The sequence below is a fragment of the Hyla sarda genome, chromosome 10, assembly GCF_029499605.1.
Source record: "Hyla sarda isolate aHylSar1 chromosome 10, aHylSar1.hap1, whole genome shotgun sequence".
NCBI lineage: Eukaryota > Metazoa > Chordata > Amphibia > Anura > Hylidae > Hyla > Hyla sarda.
The window spans coordinates 67842078-67864258 of record NC_079198.1 but is presented as its reverse complement, the minus strand read 5'-3'; the positions used below and the strand labels follow the sequence as shown (position 1 = coordinate 67864258).

Here is a 22181-nt window from a genome sequence, read left to right as displayed (position 1 = left end):
CCCTGGGTCATGCTTGGGCCACACCTAATTCACACATTCACATTTCATTCACTATCACACATTGATCACACTATATGGTCAGCCAGCACATGACCACTTATATAACAGTCACTCCACCACACATAGGGGGCATAGTCACCACACGCACAGCAGGTATGGTTACACACACACACACACACACACACACATTCACTTACACCGGGTGGGCTTGTTCAGACATGGGGGCATCTTGTCGGAGTGATTAGTTGTACTATACTAATGGTTTTTGCATCACTTTTCCAGATTAAGTTGATCCTGAGTTATTGTACTTACCTCGTGTTGTTCCAAGAATTGTTGAGTCCCTAATGGCGGGTGCAATGTGGAGTCTAGGAAGATGATAAAAAGAAGAACGTATGAGAATATTTGGACATACTTGTGGCAGCTTGACACTCTTGGATAATGGATTTTCCAGCCTGGATTTGGACCCTATTGACTGCTACTGGTCCCCCCTAGGATGATCTAATTTGGGAAATTTTGGGATTGATGGACTTTTTTGTAGCCATTCTCCCACACACACTACGAGAACATTTATGGATGTGGACTCCATTTTGGAGACCCTGGACTGCATTGACTTAATTAAGAAGAGGATGCCACTTGCCCAGTCTGGATGACCATTAAATTTGGATGATCATTAAATTTTGAACACTAATGCTTTATGTAGTATCTTAATACTAGTTTATTTAACATGGACCTGGTCGGGAGGCCCTTGAGGGTTACACAGGCTGTTTTGAATAAGGGGATATTGGGCCATCTTTTACCCGCTCGGGACACCAGGTATGATACAGCAGGTATATATCTCGTATATTATTGATTCTGCATATATGGTGGGATTATATATTGGACGAAGATCTTCTTACAATTGCTATTTCTCTATGATTGGGATCAGATAGACATCATATTGATATAATCATTTGCACATTCTTTTTAATTTTTATTATTATTTTGGGTATTTTATATTTATATATTTCTATATTATTATATTTATTTATTTTTCATTTACTCTTTGCATTATTACCTAGAGATTTTGCACTTATTCAAACGGATGACCACACATTGGTTATTTGCCTACTCACTTCATTATTTATACACTTTTCAATAAATTACACACACACTAGTCATTTCTTATTTCTTCTATATATATTTTTTTAATACATATATATAATATACTTTGCCCCCCATACATACATATATATTGTGTTTTATCACTCATTAATAATATATATATTTTTTTACTTTTCACATTCCATCCATATATATATATATATATTATTTATTTTCAATCATACACATTTATATTTCTACATATATTTTATTTACTTTTTTATATATAATGTCTATCATGTTACGGTCTAATTTATTCACCATCATGGCATGCACAATACTATTCTATTATTGAGTTCCACTGTGTCAATATACATTGCTATGTATTTACCTGGTGTCCTGACATAAAGGGTGCGCATGCGCTAAGGTACAAAAAAACTTTAACAACATGTGATCACATGACGTCTCACGTGACCTTGGTCACGTGAGACGCCCTTATTCCTGGATACGGCATTACTGCGCTTGACAGCATACATCTAATAGAGGAGATCATGTGACCACTTGCTGGTCACATGGTCTGTACTCATGACGCACGCGTAGCGGAAGTGGGTGGCGGAGGCGGAAGTCCACGCCGGCTCCACTACACACAGCGTGGTTGACCCTCAATGGCCTCACCTGACAGGTATTATTTAATATATTATGCTGATATAAAAGACCCTGAGGGCAGGTAGACTACAACACCCCTGAGGAAGTCACAAACGGTGACGGAACGCGTGGGGCTTTAGGGGTCCCGTCCCGCTCTCTATCCTTTTGGCTCCTTTGTTCTGTGGTCGCTGTGCACTGGTGATATGCATTTATATACCTTCTCTTTGTACATCGTATTTTCCTTTTCATTATATTCAGGATAATTTATTCGGTGACATAGTTTGATGTTGCATGTGTATTATCTCATTAGTTAGCACCACTGCTTGAGCCATTGCATTGTATTATAGAGGGACGGGACTTTGGTGAGAAGGGGGTTCATGGCCCCTCTCCCATGTTGTAGAGGTGGCTCAATTAAGAGCCTTTTAATTGTTTTTAGCTCTTTCTGTCTTTTTTCATATGTATTTGATATCTAATAAAATAAAACATGTTAATTATATGAATATTGATCCTGTGGTGTGCACTCTTCACAGTAAAACTTTACCCTTGTATATAAAATTACATACCATCAATATGCAGCTGCTGGGGCTAGACCCTGGGACCCCAAAGATCAGTAGAAAGCAACATTGCAGCCAGTAAACATTTCTTCATTGTTTTTCTATTCACAGTGGCAATTGTGGACACACTGCAGTGGCAAAATAAACATTAGAGGTACTGGAGTCCTGTTGTTCTACTGATTGGAGATTGTCCATGAACCCTATGAATAGTCCATCATTTGCTGAGGTTTTCCAGTAAAATGCGGTGAAATTCTCAACTGTGTAATTTCAAGCCTTAAAGGGGTACTCTACCCCTAGACATCTTATCCCCTATCCAAAGGATAGGGGATAAGATTTCTGATTGCGGGGGTCCTGCCACTGGGAACCCCTGCAATGTCTCCTGCAGCACCCCCTGTCATCTGGTGCACGGAGCAAGCTTTGCTCCGTGCCTGATGACTGGCGATGCAGGGGGCGTAGGATAGCAACGTTACATCCCGCCCCCTCAATGCAACATCACGCCCCCTCCCATAGACTTGCATTAAGGGGGCGGGGTGTGTTGTCATGAGGGTCGGGGCCGTTATGTCAAGATCCTCCAGCCACTGCTTCGTCAGTCAACAGGCATGGAGCGAAGCTCGTTCCGTGCACCAAATGACGGGGGTGCTGCAGGAGAGATCGCGTGGGTTCCCATCGGCGGGACCCCACAATCAGACATCTTATCCCCTATCCTTTAGATAGGGGATAAGATATCTAGGGGCCGAGTACCCCTTTAATAACCAATGTGCAGGGGCATTACTATAGGTGTTCAGAAGTAGCAAATGCACAGGGGCTTTAGTACCTGAGAGGGCCCTCAGGCACCTTTGTCCCATTTCGTATATCTTAATGGGGTACTCCGGTGGAAAACATTTTTTTTTAATCAACTGGTGCCAGAAAGTTAAACAGATTTGTAAATGACTTCTATTAAAAAATCTTTACCCTTCCAGTACTGTATGCTACAGAGGAAATTATTTTCTTTTTGAATTTCTTTTTTGTCTGGTCCGCAGTGCTCTCTGCTGACACCTCTGTCCGTGTCAGGAACTGTCCAGAGCAGCATAGGTTTGCAATGGGGATTTTCTCCTGCTCTGGACAGTTCCTGATACGGGCATCAGGTGTCAGCAGAGAGCACTGTGGACAAGACAAAAAAGAATTTCCTCTGTAGCATGCATCTGCTAAAAAGTACTGGAAGGGTAAAGATTTTTTAATAGAAGTCATTTACAAATCTGTTTAACTTTCTGGCACCAGTTGATTAAAAAAAAAATTTCCCACCGGAATACCCCTTTAAGAGGTACCTCGGTAGAAAACAAATGCTTTCAAATCAACTGGTGCCAGATGTCATCAACAAGAAAGGAGACTAGTGCTCCGGATGTGCCTAAGGCTTAGGCAGATCCGGTGCACTAGTCTCCTTGTTGATTTTTCATGCTGGATGTTTGAATTATTATCTGGTAGTCAACGTAGGACCATACACTCCATACTACGTTTCTGGTTATTGCCAGATGTCATCTTAAGACGTTCAGTACTTATCAGCTGCTGTATGCTTCAGAGGAAGTTGTGTAGTTCTTTCCAGTCTGACCACAGTGCTCTCTGCTGACACCTCTGTCCATGTCAGGAACTGTCCAGAGCTGGAGCAAATCCCTGTAGCAAACCTATCCTGCTCTGGACAGTTCCTGACATGGACAGAGGTGTCAGCAGAGAGCCCTGTGGTCAGACTGGAAAGAACTACACAACTTCCTCTGTAATATACAGCAGCTGATAAGTACTGGAAGGCTTGAGATTTTTAAATAGAAGCAGTTTACAGATCTGTGTAACTTTCTGGCACGGTTGATTTGAAAACATATATTTTCCACCAGAGTACCCGTTTAAATGACATGAACTGAAAATTATAAAACTATTTAATGTGAAGTCTGATGTAAATATTCACAAGTTCCTGATAATCCCTTTAATATATTATTTAGCCCATGCCAATTTTCCAATTCATGGTTTTCTTTTTTTTTCCCCTCCTTGGCGTTGCAGGGGCGTCTATTAAGCCATTTACCATGCAGTAAAACTGACATATTGAGTATCATGTACTTTTGGAGTTCTGGGTAAATTAAGGTGAAAAAAATATGGGAAAATGCATTTAACTTTATTTATTAATGCTTTTCCTGTTTGTCCCTGTTTTTCACCCTTTTCACAATTTTTAGCAAATTTTCCAAAAATGGGCGTGTTTTTAATGATTCATTATATTAAATGTTTTGGAAGTCTTTTAGGGCTGTGATTTTTTGCTTTTAACAGAAAGGTAAAAGAATGAAAATCTCCAAATTTTCACGACATGTATAAACACATTCCTTTATTTGAGAGAAATGAATACAAATTCACAATGAAAGAGGAAAAAAAGGGAAAACATTGAACATGAAGCCCATAATCTTTATTTTGAGGGTCTGTACAATTACAGTTTTTGCTGTTTTACTACTTAAAATGTAAACTTAAAAAAAAAAAAATCTTCCCATTGCCATATTCTGACCTTTTAATTATTTTTATTTTTTTTACAAAGCTGTGTTAATGGTTGATATTTGCATCATGATTTGTAGTTTTTCTTGACTGTGAGGTGACTAAAATACTTGCATCAGTATACAATGTGCAGGATCAATAAAGTTCTATTTTAATAGTTCTGCATGCGGCAATACCTATAATGTTGTTTTTTTTATGACCTAATAAATAAGGGATGTGCCCTTCTAAATGTGTTTTCTGTTACATGTTAATAAAGCTCTAATATTTTCATCTAATTTAGTAGACCCCTTGTTGGTGTCTCATAAGTATCCATTCTTGCTCTACTGCTCCCACACTCTGGATCTGGAGACAGGGATCAGTGCCCTGTAATGTCAATCAATTAACCAGGACAGGTAGGAGAGGGGGAGCGTTGCTGTGGCACTTAACCCCTTAAGTCTTAAAGGGGTACTCCACCCCTAGACATGTTATCCCCTAGCAACCAATCAGATTGTGTCTTTCATTTTTCAGAGATCTTTTCAGAAATGAAAGAAGCGATCTGATTGGTTGCTATGGGCAACTCAGCAACTTTTCCTCTAGACAGATTTTGATAAATCACCCCCAGTATCTTTATCCTGTACTCAATACGATAATATGATTAAAACGATATCCCCACATAGATTTTCTATTATTGTACTACTCATCGTCAAACATTTTGTAACAAAATAAGCTTTAATTTGCCCTAAACTAAACCCCTATAACTCTTTTTTATTTTTCATTTTTTTGCTCATTGTATCATTTTATTAATAATTTTTTGCACCATGGTTTTTATCGGTACTATTGTTTCGAAAACGTATTTTTGTTTATTTTTTGTAAAATTCTTATTTATCCCTTTTTCCATAGGGAACTATTATATGCAAACCATGCATTGCATTAAGTGTACAATGCTATGATATTGCGAGGCTCTGCTAGGCTGTATCAGAAGAGAGACGACCTGGCAGAAGGAGGATAGGTAAGAGACCTCTTGCTGCCATTTTAACTCATCAGATCCCCATGACCACACTGCTGGGGCCTGATGAGCACATTGAACTCACTGGCAGTTGTCTTAAGCCATTAAAGGGGTACTGCAGTCGAAAACAATTTTTTTCTAATCAACTGGTGCCAGAAAGTTAAACAGATTTGTAATTTACTTCTATATTAAAATCTTAAAAAAGTACTCCGCCCCTAGACATCTTATCCCCTATTCAAAGTATAGGGGATAAGATGTCTAATCGAGGGGGTTCCCAGCATCTCTCCTGCAGCACCCCTTGTCATCTGCTGCACGGAGCAAACTTTGCTCCGTGCCTGATGACGGGCGATACAGGGGCTGGAGCAGCCACCATGCCCACTCCCATAGACTTGTATTAAGGGGGTGGGTTGTGACGTCACAAGGGGGCTTGGTCATGACGTCACAATACTCTGGCCCCTGTATGGCCTGTCATTAGGGCACGGAGCGAAGTTCGTTCCGTGCAGCAGATGACATGGGGTGCTGCAGAAGAGATCACAGAGGTTCCTAGTGGCGGGATCCCCACGATCAGATATCTTTGGATGGCGGTGTACCCTTTTAATGCTTCCAGTACTTATCAGCTGCTGTTTGCTCCAGAGAAAGTTGTATAGTTCTTTTCAGTCTGACTACAGTGCTCTCTGCTGACACCTCTGTCCATATCAGGAACTGTCCAGAGCAGGAGAGGTTTGCTATGGGGATTTGCTCCTACTCTGGACAATTCCTGACATGAAAAGAGTTGTCAGCACAGAGCACTGTGGTCAGACTGAAAAGAACTTTACAACGTCCTCTGTAGCAATTTACAATTCTGTTTACTTTTTTGCACAAGTTCATTTAAAAAAATTAGTTTTCCCCCGGAGTACCAATTAAAAGCCCTGATCACCACGGATCACAGCATACATGCACACTGCTGTGCTATAAGTACCAGGCTGCATCAATGTACATGTATGGTGCATGTCCACTATGGGTTAAATAAGTTTTCTCAGAAAGTTGTTTTTATTTTATAAAAAGTAACTTACATCCCTGTACTTTTTGTCCCCCACATGGATCTGATCACTTCCTGGTTTCCTCTCTGAACTGTGATCCTGTTGCCAGGCAACAGAGCACACACTTTCCCACAATCCCCTCTGCTTGCATACACAGTAGAGACTAATGTGCAATATGCAGCGTAACCAAGGACAAAACAAAAAAAAGGCATATGGGGGGAGTTTTGTAAGTATATATATATATATATATATATATATATATATATATATATATATATCTTAATTAAACAAGACATTTTCAGTAATGCTTGCACATTTCATACAATGCATCAGTTTAGACTTATTTATCTTTGTGGTAAACCCCTTTATGGTACGTTCACACATATGCAGATTTGATGCGCAGGATTTGATGCACAGGATTTTCTGCTGCAGATTTCAATGTAAACTAAATGACTGAGCACAGCTTCTAATCTGCAGTTACAAATCCTGCGCATCAAATCTGCGCAGGATCCTGTATGTGTGAACGTACCCTTAAAGAGATACTGACAGCTAGTTCACCCGCACTGAACCCAGCATACTGGGTTATATTGTGGGTGAACAGCTGTAAAATAAGGGGTCCCTTTCTTTTCTGCCTGTCTTCTATGCAGAGTTAGGCATTGGAGGCTGGGAGCTAGCTGGCTGAACTGTGTCTCCTCCATAATCCCGGTCAGTGCCGCCCCTTCATGATCAGTGCAAGGTCCTCCATATTGTATCTAGAGTTAGGTAACATCTACTACCCTGCTAGTCACTGGCTCCCACATCATATTACACATATATTGACAGCTTGTTATCAATAAAAGCTTATTTGATAACTTTATCAGTTCTTGTGCCTGTTTTATTGCATTTCTGAATTTATAATGAACATAGCATTATTTATCAGGAATAAGATTAATGGAGTTGACTCAAATACAATTCTTAGAATGAACGCCAGTCTGGGTGCTGACACTAAAACACCCAGGTAGAAGCGCTCAGCTAAGCAACATTGACACTTTAAGTAACCCCCAGAAATACCTGGCACCACAGTGCTGATTATCTGTGACATTCCAGGGGTTGCTCATTAGATATTACAATAAGGATATATGCTAAAGTACATGTATGACTCAGGACTCATCTCTAAAATTAACCTTAGTTATACATTCAAGATAACTCTATGACCTGAGTATAACTTATGACTGCTTACATCTGGTAATGCAAACGACAGCCCGCATCCATTGTATAGGGGACAAGATGTTTTTATACTGGACTGCTCCTTTAACCATACCCCACCCTCATATGTGAGGGTCTGGGTTTTTGTCTCAAGTTCTATGCAAATCTATAGGACTTTCTGTACCTTACTCTTCAAGCCACGCTCTGCATCTGGGACATGAGGACGGAATATTAGGCTCGGGATATGAAGAGGGGATGAGGTTGAGATATGAGGACAAAATATAAGGACAAGAGCATCATTGTTGCTTTTCCTCTCCCCCAAGGTTTAAAGGGGTACTCCGGTGAAAACCTTTTTTCTTTTAAATCAACTGGTGGCAGAAAGTTAAACATATTTGCAAATTACTTCTATTAAAAAATATTAATCCTTCCAGTACTTATTAGCTGCTGAATGCTACTTTCTTTTTGGAACACTGATGACATCACGAGCACAGTGCTGTCTCTGTCCATTTTAACAACCATGCATAGCAGATGTATGCTAAGGGCAGCATGGTGGCTCAGTGGTTTGCACTGCTGCCTTGCAGTGCTGGGGACTTGGGTTCAAATCCCACTAAGGACAACAATAAATAAAGCATTATTATTATTATAATAACATCCGCAGAGAGAACTGTGCTCGTGATGTCATCAGAGAGCATTCCAAAAAGAAAATAATTTCCTCTGTAGTACTCAGCAGCTAATAAGTACAGGAAGGATTAGAATTTTTTAATAGAAGTAATTTACAAATATGTTTAACTTTCTGCCACCAGTTGATTTAAAAGAAAAAAGGTTTTCACCGGAGTACCCCTTTAAGTAGCAAAACTGTAGAGGGTGTATGGGAGTGCGACAAAGGTAATTCATGGAATGGGAGGATTACAGGACCAAGACAGGTTATCAAGCTTGGGGTTATTTAATTTGGAGAAAATACATCTTAGGGGTGATTTGGTCACAATGTACAAATATATGAATGGACAGTACAGAGATCTTTCTAGGGATCTTTTTATATCTAGGTAGCCATGACAAGGGGGCATCCTCTACATCTAGAGGAAAGAAGGTTTCACCATCATCACAGATGGGAAATCTTTACTGTAAGAGCAGTGAGACAATGGAACTCTCTGCCACATGATGTTGTGATGTCTGACTCAATAAACAAGTTCAAAGGGGCCTGGATATATTTCTAGAAAAATGTAATATAACAGGTTATGGATACTAGATTTATGGGGATAGAACATTGATCCAGGAATTTATTCTAATTGCCATATTGGAGTCGGGAAGGAATTTTTCCTTTAGCCTCATGGGGATTTTTTGCCTTCCTCTGGATCAACACAGTATGGATTTTTGTCTCTATGTAAGTAGGAAGACCGGGCAATGCCAGGCACTCTGCTAATATATTAATATGCAATGGATTTTCAAAGGATGAATGTACAATGGATTTTTACATTTTGTTAAGTTCAGGCCTTATGCTAAAATAATAAAATAAAAAAAGTGTTTTCCATCACTCTGCACTCAATACCCCATAATGAGAATGTGAAAACAAAAATAAAAACAAAAAAAAAATAATTTGAAAGGAAAAACCTAAATTTAGAATGGACATTAGTATTTAGACCCTTTGCTATGACACTATAAATTTAGCTCTGGGGCCTCCCATATTCTCTTGCTTCAGGCTTTTAAAGTGTGTTATATGTATTTACTAAATGACCATTTACATGCCAGACCGAAGGCCCTCCTTGCTGATACAGCAGTAAATTAAGTAATGCATGTGGCAAGAAGAAGGGCAAAGTGTAACTTTTATCTGCTTGCTATCCGGCATTTACTATCACGCTTTCTATTTTTAAGTCATTCAGAAATTGGAATTACTATTTATAGATGTATAAATGAGTTGAGGCCATAAACACTACTTGGGCTATAAACGCTGCATCTTTTTAATTGTAAGCCAGATGCTCATTAAACAACCACATTACGATTAAAAAGTCCTTATTCAGGATTATATTTACCAGGAGATAACAGAGTTGCTCCATCTAGACAGCCCATTTTCACATGTCCTATCATGGCTACATAGACCTCTCCTTCGTGTTTCTAAAGTACAGCACTGACTTAATTTTATTATTCTTTATTTTTTGTAATAAATGTGTTTTCACACTTTTTTGCTGAATGTTATGGTTAAAAAATCTAAACAGAAAGTGTGAGGTGGGTAGTGTAATTCTCTGGTAATACAGAGATATGATCTGACTGGTTGGGAGGCATTTGTATTGCTTTCTGTCCCTACCCTCCACGTACGTACTTTATGACTGAAGCCATCTTAACCCCTTAACGACCACAAACGTATATTTACATCCCGATCCATGAAGCGAACTCAGAAGCTGAGCGTGCTTCGTAACTGCTGGGTCACAGCTGCTATCAGCAACCAGAACCTGCGGCTAATACTGGACATCTCCGATCGGGCTGATGTCCGGTGTTAACCCTTTAGACGCTGCAATCATAGTTGAAATGATAAAACCAGAGAAATCCATACCAGCTAGCTCAGCGGAGCTGTTCGGGACTGCCATGGTGAAATCGCAGAGTCACAAACAGCTGAGAGGACAGCGGGAGGTGCCTTACCTTCTTCCCAGCTGTCCAATCAGCGTTTGATTGCTTCAAGCCTGAAATCCAGGCTTGAGCAATCAAGTGCAAAAAACACTGATCAATGCATTCCTATGGCAATGCATTGACCAGTGCCTGCAATAAGTGTATGCAATGTTATAGCCCCTAAAGGGGGCTATAACTCTGCATAAAAAAGTAAAAAAAAAGTTAATAAATGTGATCTATCCCCTTCCCTAATAAAAATTTGTATCACCTACCCTTTCCCATAGAAAAACAACAACTGTGTAAATAAAAATAAACATGTGTGGTATCGCCGCATGTGTTAATGTACGAACTATAAAAATATATTGTTAATTATCCACACGGTCAATGGAATACGAGCAAAAAAATTCCAAAGTCCAAAAAAGCATATTTTTGCTCACTTTTTATACCATAAAAATGAATAAAAAGCGATCAAAAAGTCCGATCATGGCACAAAAATGGTACCAATAAAAACATCAGATCATGGCACAAAAATGAGCCCATATACCACCCCGTACGCGGAAAAATGAAAAAGTTATAGGGGTCAGTAAATGACAATTTTAAACGTATTCATTTTCGTGCATGTAGTAATGATTTTTTCCTGAAGTACGACAAAATCAAACCTATATAAGTAGGGTATGATTTTAATCGTATGGACCTACGGAATTAAGATAAGGTACAATTTTTACCGGAAAATGTACTGTGTAGAAAGTGAAGCCCCCAAAAGCTACAAAATAGCGTTTTTTCTTAAATTTTGATGCACAATGATTTTGTTTTCCGTTTCGCTGTAGATTTTTGGGTCATTACAAAGTAGAAATGGTGGTGCACAGGGCCGGCCTTAGGGGTGTGCGAGCTGTGCGGCCGCACAGGGCACCATAGCAACAGGGGCGCCAGGCGGCCGACACAGCTCGCACCAGGTATATGTAATCTGTATTGCACGACGTGCAGTCCGGGCGCTGGGCAGTTAACTTCGGGCAAGCAGCGCTAAATGCCGGTGCAATTAAGAAAACTGTGCCCTGTAGCGGAATGTGACCCTCTGCACAGGAACACAGTTTTCTGCTTTGCAGGCCGCTCCCTCTCATTCCATTCCCACTACCCTCCCTCAACTGTGTCCCTATGCGGAGGGTCACATTCCGCTTCAGGGCACAGTTTTCTTCAATACACAAGGAGGTTTCACTTACCCCGCCCTCCTCTGCGTCTCTGGTTGGCTGGCCGGCCCGAGTCTGAAGAGGGAAGTCACACATGTGACGTAACTCCGCAGACCCGCACAGGAGGACGTCAGTGACGTCACTCGTCAGGCCGACACCGGAGAGACGCGGAGGACAGGTAAGTGTGTGTGTGCATGTGTGGGTGTCTGTCTGTGTGTGGGTGTCTGTCTGTGTGTGGGTGTCTGTGTGTGTGCATGTGTGGGTGTCTGTGTGTGTGCGTTTGTGTGAGTCCGTTGGGGGGGGGGAACCTGCTTCTACCTAATGGAGGGAACCTGCTTCTACCTAATGTGGGGAACCTGCTTCTACCTAATGTGGGGAACCTGCTTCTACCTAATGTGGGGAACCTGCTTCTACCTAATGTGGGGAACCTGCTACTACCTAATGTGGGGAACATGCTGCTACCTAATGTGGGGGACTATACTGCACCTAATGTGGGGAACTATACTGCACCTAATGTGGGGGAACTATATGGCACCTAATGTGGGGAACTATATGACACCTAATGTGGGGGAACTATATGGAACCTAATGTGGGAAACTATATGGCACCTAATGTGGGGGAACTCTATGGCACCTAATGGGGGGAACTATACTGCACCTAATGTGGGGGAACTATATGGCACCTAATGTGGGGAACTATATGGCACCTAATGTGGGGGAAATATACTGCACCTATTGTGGGGGAACTATATGGCACCTAATGTGGGGAACTATATGGCACCTAATGTGGGGGAACTATACTGCACCTAATGTGGGGAACTATATGGCACCTAATGTGGGGAACTATACTGGACCTAATGTGGGGAACTATACTGCACCTAATATGAACTATATGGCACCTAATGTGGTGGGGGAACTATACTGCACCTAATGTGGGGAACTATACTGCACCTAAAGTGGGGAACTATACTGCACCTAACGTGGGGGAACTATACTGCACCTAATGTGGAGAGCTATACTGCACCTAATGTGGGGGACCCTACTGCACCTAATGTGGGGAACTATACTGCACCTAATGTGGGGAACTATACTGCACCTAATGTGGAAAGCTATACTGCAGCTAATGTGGGGAACTATATTGCACCTAATGTGGGGAACTATACTGTACCTAATGTGGGGAACTATACTGCACCTAATGTGGAGAGCTATACTGCACCTAATGTGGGGAACTATACTGCACCTAATGTGGGGAACTATACTGCACCTAATGTGGGGGAACTATACTGCACCTAATGTGGGGAACTATATGGCACCTAATGTGGTGGGAGAACTATACTGCACCTAATGTGGGGAACTATACTACACCTAATGTGGAGAGCTATACTGCACCTAATGTGGGGGGAACTATACTGCACCTAATGTGGGGGAACTATACTGCATCTGATTAAGGGGAGCAGGGGACTGGTGAAGGGGTACATGGGACTGATTAAGGGGGCAGGGGACTTATTAGATATAAAAATATTTGTCACAAATATTTTTTTCTTCTTTGTGTATGTTTGTGGGGGGGGGGGGGGATCACCACAAGGTTAGCTTGCACAGGGTGCCGGAACACCTAAGGCCGGCCCTGGTGGTGCAAAAAAAAAAAAGCCATCATATGGATTTTTAGGTGCAAAATTGAAAGGGTTATGATTTTTATGCAAAAACGGAAAAAATGCTTGGTCCTTAATGGGTTAAGGTATAGTGAGGTTCTCCCTTGGGTCTACTTAATTTCGATTTAGAGCTTATTGTCCTTCTACCCATATGGCTGCATGGTCCATATTTCCCTAAGTCATTTACTTCCATTATTGAACTGCAATTTTTTTTCCACTGCAATGGATACTGTTGTTCCATGACTCATATGCTGTAATTGTAAGTTGTTTATTTTTTTACTCAATAAACCAAATTTTTAAAAATTTGAACATAACAAATCCATTAACACATCTTACTTGTTTCTATAGGAATAAAACTGAAGCTAAAGTGCATCAATTTGGATCTATTTTCACCTGTTCGATCATCATCATATGAAACCAATGCCATATGATGCCAATTTGTCATCAGTTTTTCAATAAGTATTCATCAGTTGCAGATGTAAAAAAAAAAAATATATGAAAATGTTAGTGGGAATAGTTACATCATAAAGTCACTTATAAGTGTATTCTATCATTTAAAAGCTTATCCCCCTATCCACAGTATAGAAGATACATGTCTGATCGCCGGGTCTCCCACCATCCCACGAGTTCAGGCAACTTATCCCCTATCCTTTAGATAGGAGATAAGTTGTCAGGATGGTAGTACCCCTTTAAGGACACAGCCCATTTTGACCTTGGGGCAGTATATGTTTGCTATGGGGATTTTCTCCTACTCTGGACAGTTCTTAAAATGGACAGAGATGTCAGCAGACTGTGCTCGTGATGTCAGCAGAGAGCACTGTGTTCCAAAAAGAAAATAATTTTCTCTGTAGTATTCAGCAGCTAATAAGTACTGGAAGGATTAAGATTTTTTTTATAGAAGTAATTTACAAGTCTGTTTAACTTTCCGGTACCAGTTGATACCCCAGAGTACCCCTTTAACTATAACTTTAAATTTTTTTAAATAATTTTTCCATATATGGAGCGGTTTCAGGGGCTTTGCGCATATGTAAATTTTTTTTATCACTTTTTATATCATTTTTTCTAAGATGTTATGTGACCAAAAATCATCAATTTTAACATTTACGTCGTTCACTGAATGGGATCAATAGCACTTTTTAAATATATTTTAATAGCTTGGACATTTCCACACGTAATGATACCAAACATGTTCATTTCTTTTTTTACATTTTGTTTATGTATTATGTAACATGGGATTTCAATTTTTATTGAGGTGGGGCTTAATTATTTTTTTTTAAATAATTTAACTGTTTATTTTATCATTTTTACCCATAGGGGACTATTGATAGCAATCTTTCGACTGCAATGGCATAGAACCGATCAGTAATATTGGTGATCTACATGTACAACCTGCTTGTGTGGGCAGACTATACAAGAAGAGAGGCATGGAGCTGATGAGGAAACCTACCGCTGCCATCTTCACTCATCTGACCTCCGCGATCATGCTGCAAATGGTCTGATGAGTGTAACTAAGCCCAGCAGAAGCTTAAGATGCAGTGATCATTAGCATTGAGGTTAATATACATAAAATACAGTAAAAAATATTCTGCAAAGCCTTTCTTTATGCACTGCCAATGTAATAAAGAGTTAATATTTAGGGATTCATTTGGAATAAGTCTAACTTCTGAATCACTCGGGGCTAAGTTTTTGATGCATAAAAGGATTTTTCTATACAAAGTCCAATTCTACAGTTCATCAGGGGACCCCTATTCTACTGGGTCTAGATTATTTTATTAAAATACCAGCAAATATTCCCTAATAGCTGTGGCTGTATGATATTTAGATGAAAATGCACTTCCATTACACAATGCAGCTTTGCTGTGTGCCTGTTTTTTTTTTGTATTTTCTGTAGTCTCATGGCCGCAGCACATACACTCATCAAAGCAGTTATAGAGAAAACACGACTAACATTTCTATGTATTTAGTCACAAGTGGCAATTGTGTAAACAGGTTACAACTGCTAATATACACTTATTAGTCTCCACCCGCAATGATACTATCTAATAATAAGCTACATTAAGAGAATGAGAGACTAGTCATGTTTATTGTATGTGTGTCTCACAACAGATCACACAGCATTATTATATGTAAATGTAACACTGCTCATGCTCTATGTATTTATAACTACAAATATTCAAATCATTTTACAAACTGTACTAATAAAAGGGGCCATAAAAAGTATATAAAATACAAAAAACAATGTACATCCAATAAATTATGCTTTTGAGGTAATGTGGAGAGTAAAAATTTAGTATATATACTATTCTGATGTGTTGTGGGAAGTAATGTATAGCTGACACTTGACAACTGCTTCTGCTGTTTTAAAGGGGTTATCCAGCTATTAAAAAGCTATCTCCTATGCCAGGACAGAGCCTGACTATCCCTGGTGAACCCTCCAGCCCCCAACTTTTTGAGCAGTAAAAGCCCACCCAGCCAATCACCAACTGAGACAGGACACCAGGTTTTTATAGGGGAGCTTAGCAAGGATCCCATAGGTCACTTGGGGGGGTCACCTGGTCACTAGTGCCTCCTGGGTAACAAGCACATGGTATAATATTTAAAGCAACAGTACACTAGTAATACAAACATATATACAATAGGGGTTACACTGTAAGGGGGGCCCTGGGGACATGGAGGTACTCTGCCTGACAGGGCAGGAGAAATGTACAGGGACACATCATCCCGTACTGGGCAACCACACAAATATATGAAGGGATCTTTCTAGTGATCTTTTTATACCTAGGCCAATAACCATGACAATAACTCTATGTCTAGAGGAAAGAAGGTTTCACCATCATCACAGACAGAGATTCTTTGCTGTATGAGCAATGAGACTATGGAACTCTCTCCCACATAATATTGTGATGTCTCACTAAACAAGTTCAAGGGGGGCCTGAATGTTTTTCTAGAAAATTATAATATGACAGGTTATGGATATTAGATTTATGTGGATAGAACGTTGATCCAGGGATTTATTCTGATTGCCATATTGGAGGTTGGAAGAAATTTTTCCTCTCATGGGGCAATTGGCATCAGCCTCATGTTTTTTTTTGCCTTCCTCTGGATCAACACAATAGGGCTTTAGGTAAAACTTGATGGACTCTTGTCTTTTTTCAATCTTTTAAACTATGTAACAGGATCCTGATGCACATTTCCCAACATTCGGAAATGCTTCAGACCCTTTAACTTTTTCCCAAATTTGTTATGGTGAGGCCTTGTGCTAAAATCAAAACAATTAAAAGTTTCCCCTAACAATCTGCATTTAATAATGTGAAGAGAATTTTAGAAATATGTGCAAATGTATTAAAAGAAAAAACTAAAGTTTAGCATGGACAGAAGTATTCAAACCCTTTGCTTTGCCACTTGAAATGTAGCTATAGGGGCCTCCCATTGTTCTTGATCATCTTGGAGATGTTTTTACACCTTGATTGAAGACATCTGTGGTCAATTTCGTTGATTGGACAGGATTTGGAAAGACATAGCCCTGTCTATATAAGGTCTCACAGCTGACAATGTATATCAGAGCAAAAATCAAGCCATAATGTGGAAAGAACTGCCTGTAGAGCCCCAAGCCAGGATTGTGTGGAGGCACAGTTTTAGAGAAGGGTTCAAAAAATTATGCTTTAAAAGTTCCCAAGAACACAGTTATCTCCATAATTCCTTAAGGAAAAAAACCATGGAACAGTCAATATTCTTCCTAGAGCTAGCTGCCACACCAAACTAAGTAATTAGGGGAGAAGGGCCATGGTAAGATGGGTAACTAAGATCCAAAGATCCTGTATGTAGATGGAAGAAATTCTAGAAGGTAATTGATCACTGCAACACTCCACTAATCTGGTTTATGTAAGAGTAGCAAAAAAGAAGTCTCTCTTCAGTAAAATACACAGGAAAGACAAAAGAAAAACAACTAAAAAAGGACTCTCATGTATGAAACAAGATTCTCTGGAACAGGAAACCAAAATTGACCTTTTTATGTCATGTCTGAAGGAAACCAGGCTCTTCTTATCACCTGTCAAATACCATCTCTACGCTGAAGCATGGTGGGGGCAGCATCATGCAGTGGGGATGTTTTTCAGTGGCTGGGACAGGACAGAGACTTGACAGCAATGAGGGAAAGCTGAAAATTGTACAGTATAGACATATTCTTAATGAGAACCTGATCCAGTGTGCTCTGGACCTCAGACTGAGCCGAAGGTTCACCTTCCAACAAGACAATGACCTTAACCTGTTGGGGACCACGGATGTATGGATACGCCCTTGGATTTGCAGCGATTCCAGGCTGATCGGGTCTCTGATGACCCGATAGCCCAGAAAATAGGGATGATCAGAGCTGTCAGAGACAGCACCGATCATCCTAAAGGATAGGAGCGAGGTGGCAGGGGTGCCACCTCCTCCTATCCCCTGCGATTGGCCGATCAGGACTGAGATCGGCGAATTGCAGGGCAGAGCGGGGGACGATGGCGGTGATGTGCGGGGGCCGTTGCGGGGACTGCCGATGCCAGTTACCTGGGTTCCGGCGGACCGAGGACCAAGGACCGGTGGCTGACAGGAGGCGCAGGCAAGTGGAGGCAGCGGCGGCGGTTTCCCAGATACTGCAGTGAAGATTGCTGTAACGGGATCTTCACTGCTGTATCTAGGAGTTTCAAAACTACAACTCCCAGCATGCCCAGACAGCCTTTGGCTGTCTGGGCATGCTGGGAGTTGTAGTTTTGCAACATCTGGAGGGCCACAGTTTGGAGACCACTGACCTTCCAGATGTTGCAAAACTACAACGCTCACCATGCCCAGACTGTCCAGGCTTGCTGAGAGTTGTAGTTCTGTAACATCTGGCCCTTCAGGTGTTACAAAACTACAACTCCCAGCATGCCTGGACAGCCTCAGCATGCTGGGAGTTGTTGTTTTGCAACATCTGGAAGGGCACTGTTTGTAGACCACTATACAGTGGTGTCCAAACTGTAGCGCTTCAGCATGCCGAGACTGTCCAGGCATGCTGGGAGTTGTAGTTCGGCAACATCTGGCCCTTCAGATGTTGCCAAACTACAACTCCCAGCATGCCTGGGCAGTCTGGGCATGCTTGGAGTTGAAGTCTTGCAACATCTGGAGGGCTACAGTTTGGAGACCATTACACAGTGGTCTCCAAACTGTTCTCCTCCAATTGTTGCATAACTACAACTCCCAACATGCCCTTCAGCTGTCTGGGCACGCTGGGAGTTGTAGTTTTGCAACAGCTGGAGGCACATGGGTTGGGAAACATTGAGTTAGGAAACAGACAGTGGTGCGGAAACACTGTGGTAGTCTGTTAACTTACTAACTGCTTCACAATCCCAACCAGTGTGCCTCTAGATGTTGCATAACTACAACTCCCAGCATGCATGGTCTGTCAGTGCATGCTGGGAGTTGTAGTTTTGCCCCCCCCCCCCTCCCCCACGTGAATGTACAGGGTACATTCACATGGGCAGGGGTTTACAGCAAGTTTCCTGCTTCAAGTTTGAGATGCAGCAAATTTACCGCTGCGCAGCGGGAAACTCACTGTAAACCTCCGCCCGTGTGAATGTACCCTAAAAACACTACACTACAGTAACCCTAAATAAAGAGTAAAACACTACATATACACCCCCTTACACTGTCGCCGCCCCCCCCCCAAAAAATAAAAATTTAAAACGTCTTGTACGTCAGTTTTTCCAAAATGGAGCCTCCATCTGTTGCAAAATAACAACTACCAGTATTGCCGGACAGCCATTGACTGTCCAGGCATGTTGTGAGTTTTGCAACAGCTGGAGGCACCCTGTTTGGGGAAAACTGACGTACAGTATTTTTGGTGGAGGAGGCAAGTGTAATGCTTGCATCGGGGTACACCCCCTATGAAAATCCCTAATTTAGACCTCAAATGTGCATGGCGCTCTCTCCCTTCAAAGCCCTGTTGTATTTCAAGGCAACAGTTTAGGGCCACACATGGGGTATCGCTGTACTCGGGAGAAATTGCGCTACAAATTTTGGGGGGCTTTTTCTCCTTTTACCCCTTATGAAAAGGAAAAGTTGGGGTCTACACCAGCATGTTAGTGTAAAAAAATAAAATGTTTTACTCTAACATGCTGGTGTTGCCCCATTCTTTTCATTTTCATAAGAGGTAAAAGGAAATAAAGACCCCCAAAATTTGTAACACAATTTCTCCCAAGTACGGAAAAACCCCATATGTGGGCATAAAATGCTCTGCGGGCGCAAAACAAGGTTGTGCCATGTACATTTGAGGCCTTAACTGGTGATTGGCACAGGGGTGGCTGCTGGTTACAGCGGTTCTGACATAAACGCAAAATATATAAATACCCACATGTGACCCCATTTTTGAAACTACACTCCTCACGGAACGTAACAAGGTGTATAGTGAGCCTTAACACCCCACAGGTGTCTGACAGATTTTTGGAACAATGGTCTGTGAAAATGAAGAATGTAATTTTTCATTTGCACAGCCCATTGTTACAAAGATATGTCAAACGCCAGTGGGGTGTAAATGCTCACTGCACCCCTTGTTACGTTCCTTGAGGGGTGTAGTTTCCCAAATAGTGTACCATGTGGGGTGTTTTTTGCTGTTCTGGCACCATGGGGCTTGATAAATGCGACATACCCCCCAAAAACCATTTCACCAAAATTCGCTTTCCAAAAGACCAATGTCGCTCCTTCCCTTTTGAGCCCTCTAGAGCACCCGCAGATCACTTTACATCCGCATATGGTGGATAGAGAAATGGTGTTTAAAATTTTGGGGGACATTTTCACCTATTACTCTTTGTGAAAATGAAAAAGTTGGGGTAACATCAGCATTTTAGTCAAAAAAATAAAATTTTTCATTTTCACGTCCAAATTCAACGCAAAGTTGTCAAACACCTGTGGGGTGTTAAGGCTCACTGTACCTCTTGTTATGTTTCTTGAGGGGTGTAGTTTCCCAAATAGTATACCATGTGGGTGTTTTTTGCTGTTCTGGCATCATGGGGATTTCCTAAATGTGACATGCTCCCCAAAAACCATTTGAGCAAAATTCGCTTTCCAAAAGCCCAATGTCTCTCCTTCCCTTTTGAGCCCTCTAGTGCACCCCAGATCACTTAACATCCACATATGAGGTATTTCCTTACTCAAAAGAAATGGTGTTTCAAATTTTGGGGGACATTTTCACCTATTACCCCTTGTGAAAATTAAAAAAATTGGGGTAACATCAGCATTTTTGTAAAAAAAAAGAAATGTTTTCATTTTCACGTCCAACTTTATTGAAAACACCTGTGGGGTGTTAAGGCTCACTGTGCCAATTGTTACTTTCCTTGAAGGGTGTAGTTTCCCAAATACATAATTTATTTGGAATGTCTATTTTCCTTACAAGCAGAGAGTTTCAAAGTTTTAAAAATGCAAAATTTTCAAATTTTTCATGAAATTTTGGAATTTTTCACCAAGAAATTATGCAAGTATCGATGAAATTTTACCACTAACATAAAGTAGAATATGTCACGAAAAAACTATCTCTGAATCAATTTCACAAGTACAAGCATCCCAGAGTTATTAATGCTTAAAGTGACAGTGGTCAGAATTGCAAAAAAAAATGCTCTGGCCCTTAGGGTCAAAATGGGCTTGGTCCCCAAGGGGTTAAGCACACATCTAAGACAACCCAGGGGGGCTTAGGGACAATTCTGTGGATGTCCTTGAGTGGCCCAGCCAGAGCCCTGACCAAAACGAATCAAACATCTCTGCAGAGACCTCAAAAATTCACAGTATCTATCCAACCTGGCAAAGTATGAGGGGATCTGAAGAGAAAAATTACAGAATATTTCCAAATCCAGATATGCAATCCTTGTGACATCATCCCCAAGAAGACTGGATGCTGTAACCCCTACCAAAGGGGCTTCAACTATGTACTGAGTAAAGGGCCTGGATACTTATATCAATGCAAAATTTCAGTTTAAAATTTTCATTTTCATTCTGCTTCACTTTGTCATTATGGGGTATTGAGTTCAGAATGATGGAGGAAACATAACATAACAAAATGTGAAAACAGTTAAAGCATCCAAAGACTTTCTGAATGCATATTTTGTATAAAAATGGATTTTCTCCTCTAAGAGAATGGGAAAATTACAGATAATATAGTTAGAGCACAAAAAAAATTTCTTTTTACTGTATTTAGAAATTTAGATATATACCTTGTAAAAGGGTAAAAGAGACCTGTCAAGCATATGACATTTATTAAAATATGTGTAGAGGAAGAGTAATGCAGTTGCCCATAGCAACCAATCAAATCACTTCTTTCATTTCTTTAAAAATGAAAGAAGCAATCTGATTAGTTGCAATGGACAACTGCACCAGTCTTTCTTTATATTCCATGAATGCCTCCAGAAGCAAAAGCCATAGAATTAACATTTTGTATAGGTGCAGATAGATGACTTAGGGTCCACTGTTCACAATAGCTAATGGCCACAGCCCTTTCTGTCTTTCCCTGTACAATGACCTCTGCACAGGTAACAGAGCATGCCTAGAACCCTCTCCTATAGAAATCATCTTTAGGCTATAGGTTCCTATGGTCCATGTGACTGTTGTAGAGCAATTTAGGAAAGATGATTTCCCCCATAATCATGTACAAAAATAGAATAAGAAAATTTACAAACAGAAAACAAAAACAGATTAGGAGAAAATAACATGTTTTACTATGTGGTTCGAATCTAGTGGTGCCCAATGAGTGTCCAGGTAGTGGTGTTGCTGAAGACTTCT

The 22181-nt window shown here is 40.7% G+C and overlaps 1 protein-coding gene and 1 long non-coding RNA gene across 5 annotated transcripts in view; one reads left to right on the top strand and one right to left on the bottom strand.

Moving 5' to 3' along the window:
* Positions 1–22181, bottom strand: part of TMEM150B (transmembrane protein 150B) — a 69002-nt gene that overhangs the window by 34119 nt on the left and 12702 nt on the right. The window contains exons 1-2 of one of the 4 annotated variants that reach the window (XM_056542299.1): positions 6819–6887; positions 313–365 (exon numbers count right to left, since the gene is read on the bottom strand). The exons of 2 other annotated variants lie outside the window; for them this stretch is intronic. Coding sequence is in view for 1 of the 2 variants with exons in the window: in XM_056542297.1 (XP_056398272.1) it covers positions 6819–6844 (26 nt within the window). In the remaining variant the exon portion in view is untranslated. Of the gene's footprint in view, positions 1–312; positions 366–6818; positions 6888–22181 lie in introns of those variants that run through there. One more of the 4 variants, XM_056542297.1, reaches the window with a different exon arrangement.
* Positions 5050–15571, top strand: LOC130293510 (uncharacterized). The gene is made up of 3 exons (XR_008848230.1): positions 5050–5173; positions 5661–5769; positions 14715–15571. It is a non-coding gene; the product is annotated as an uncharacterized LOC130293510 (long non-coding RNA).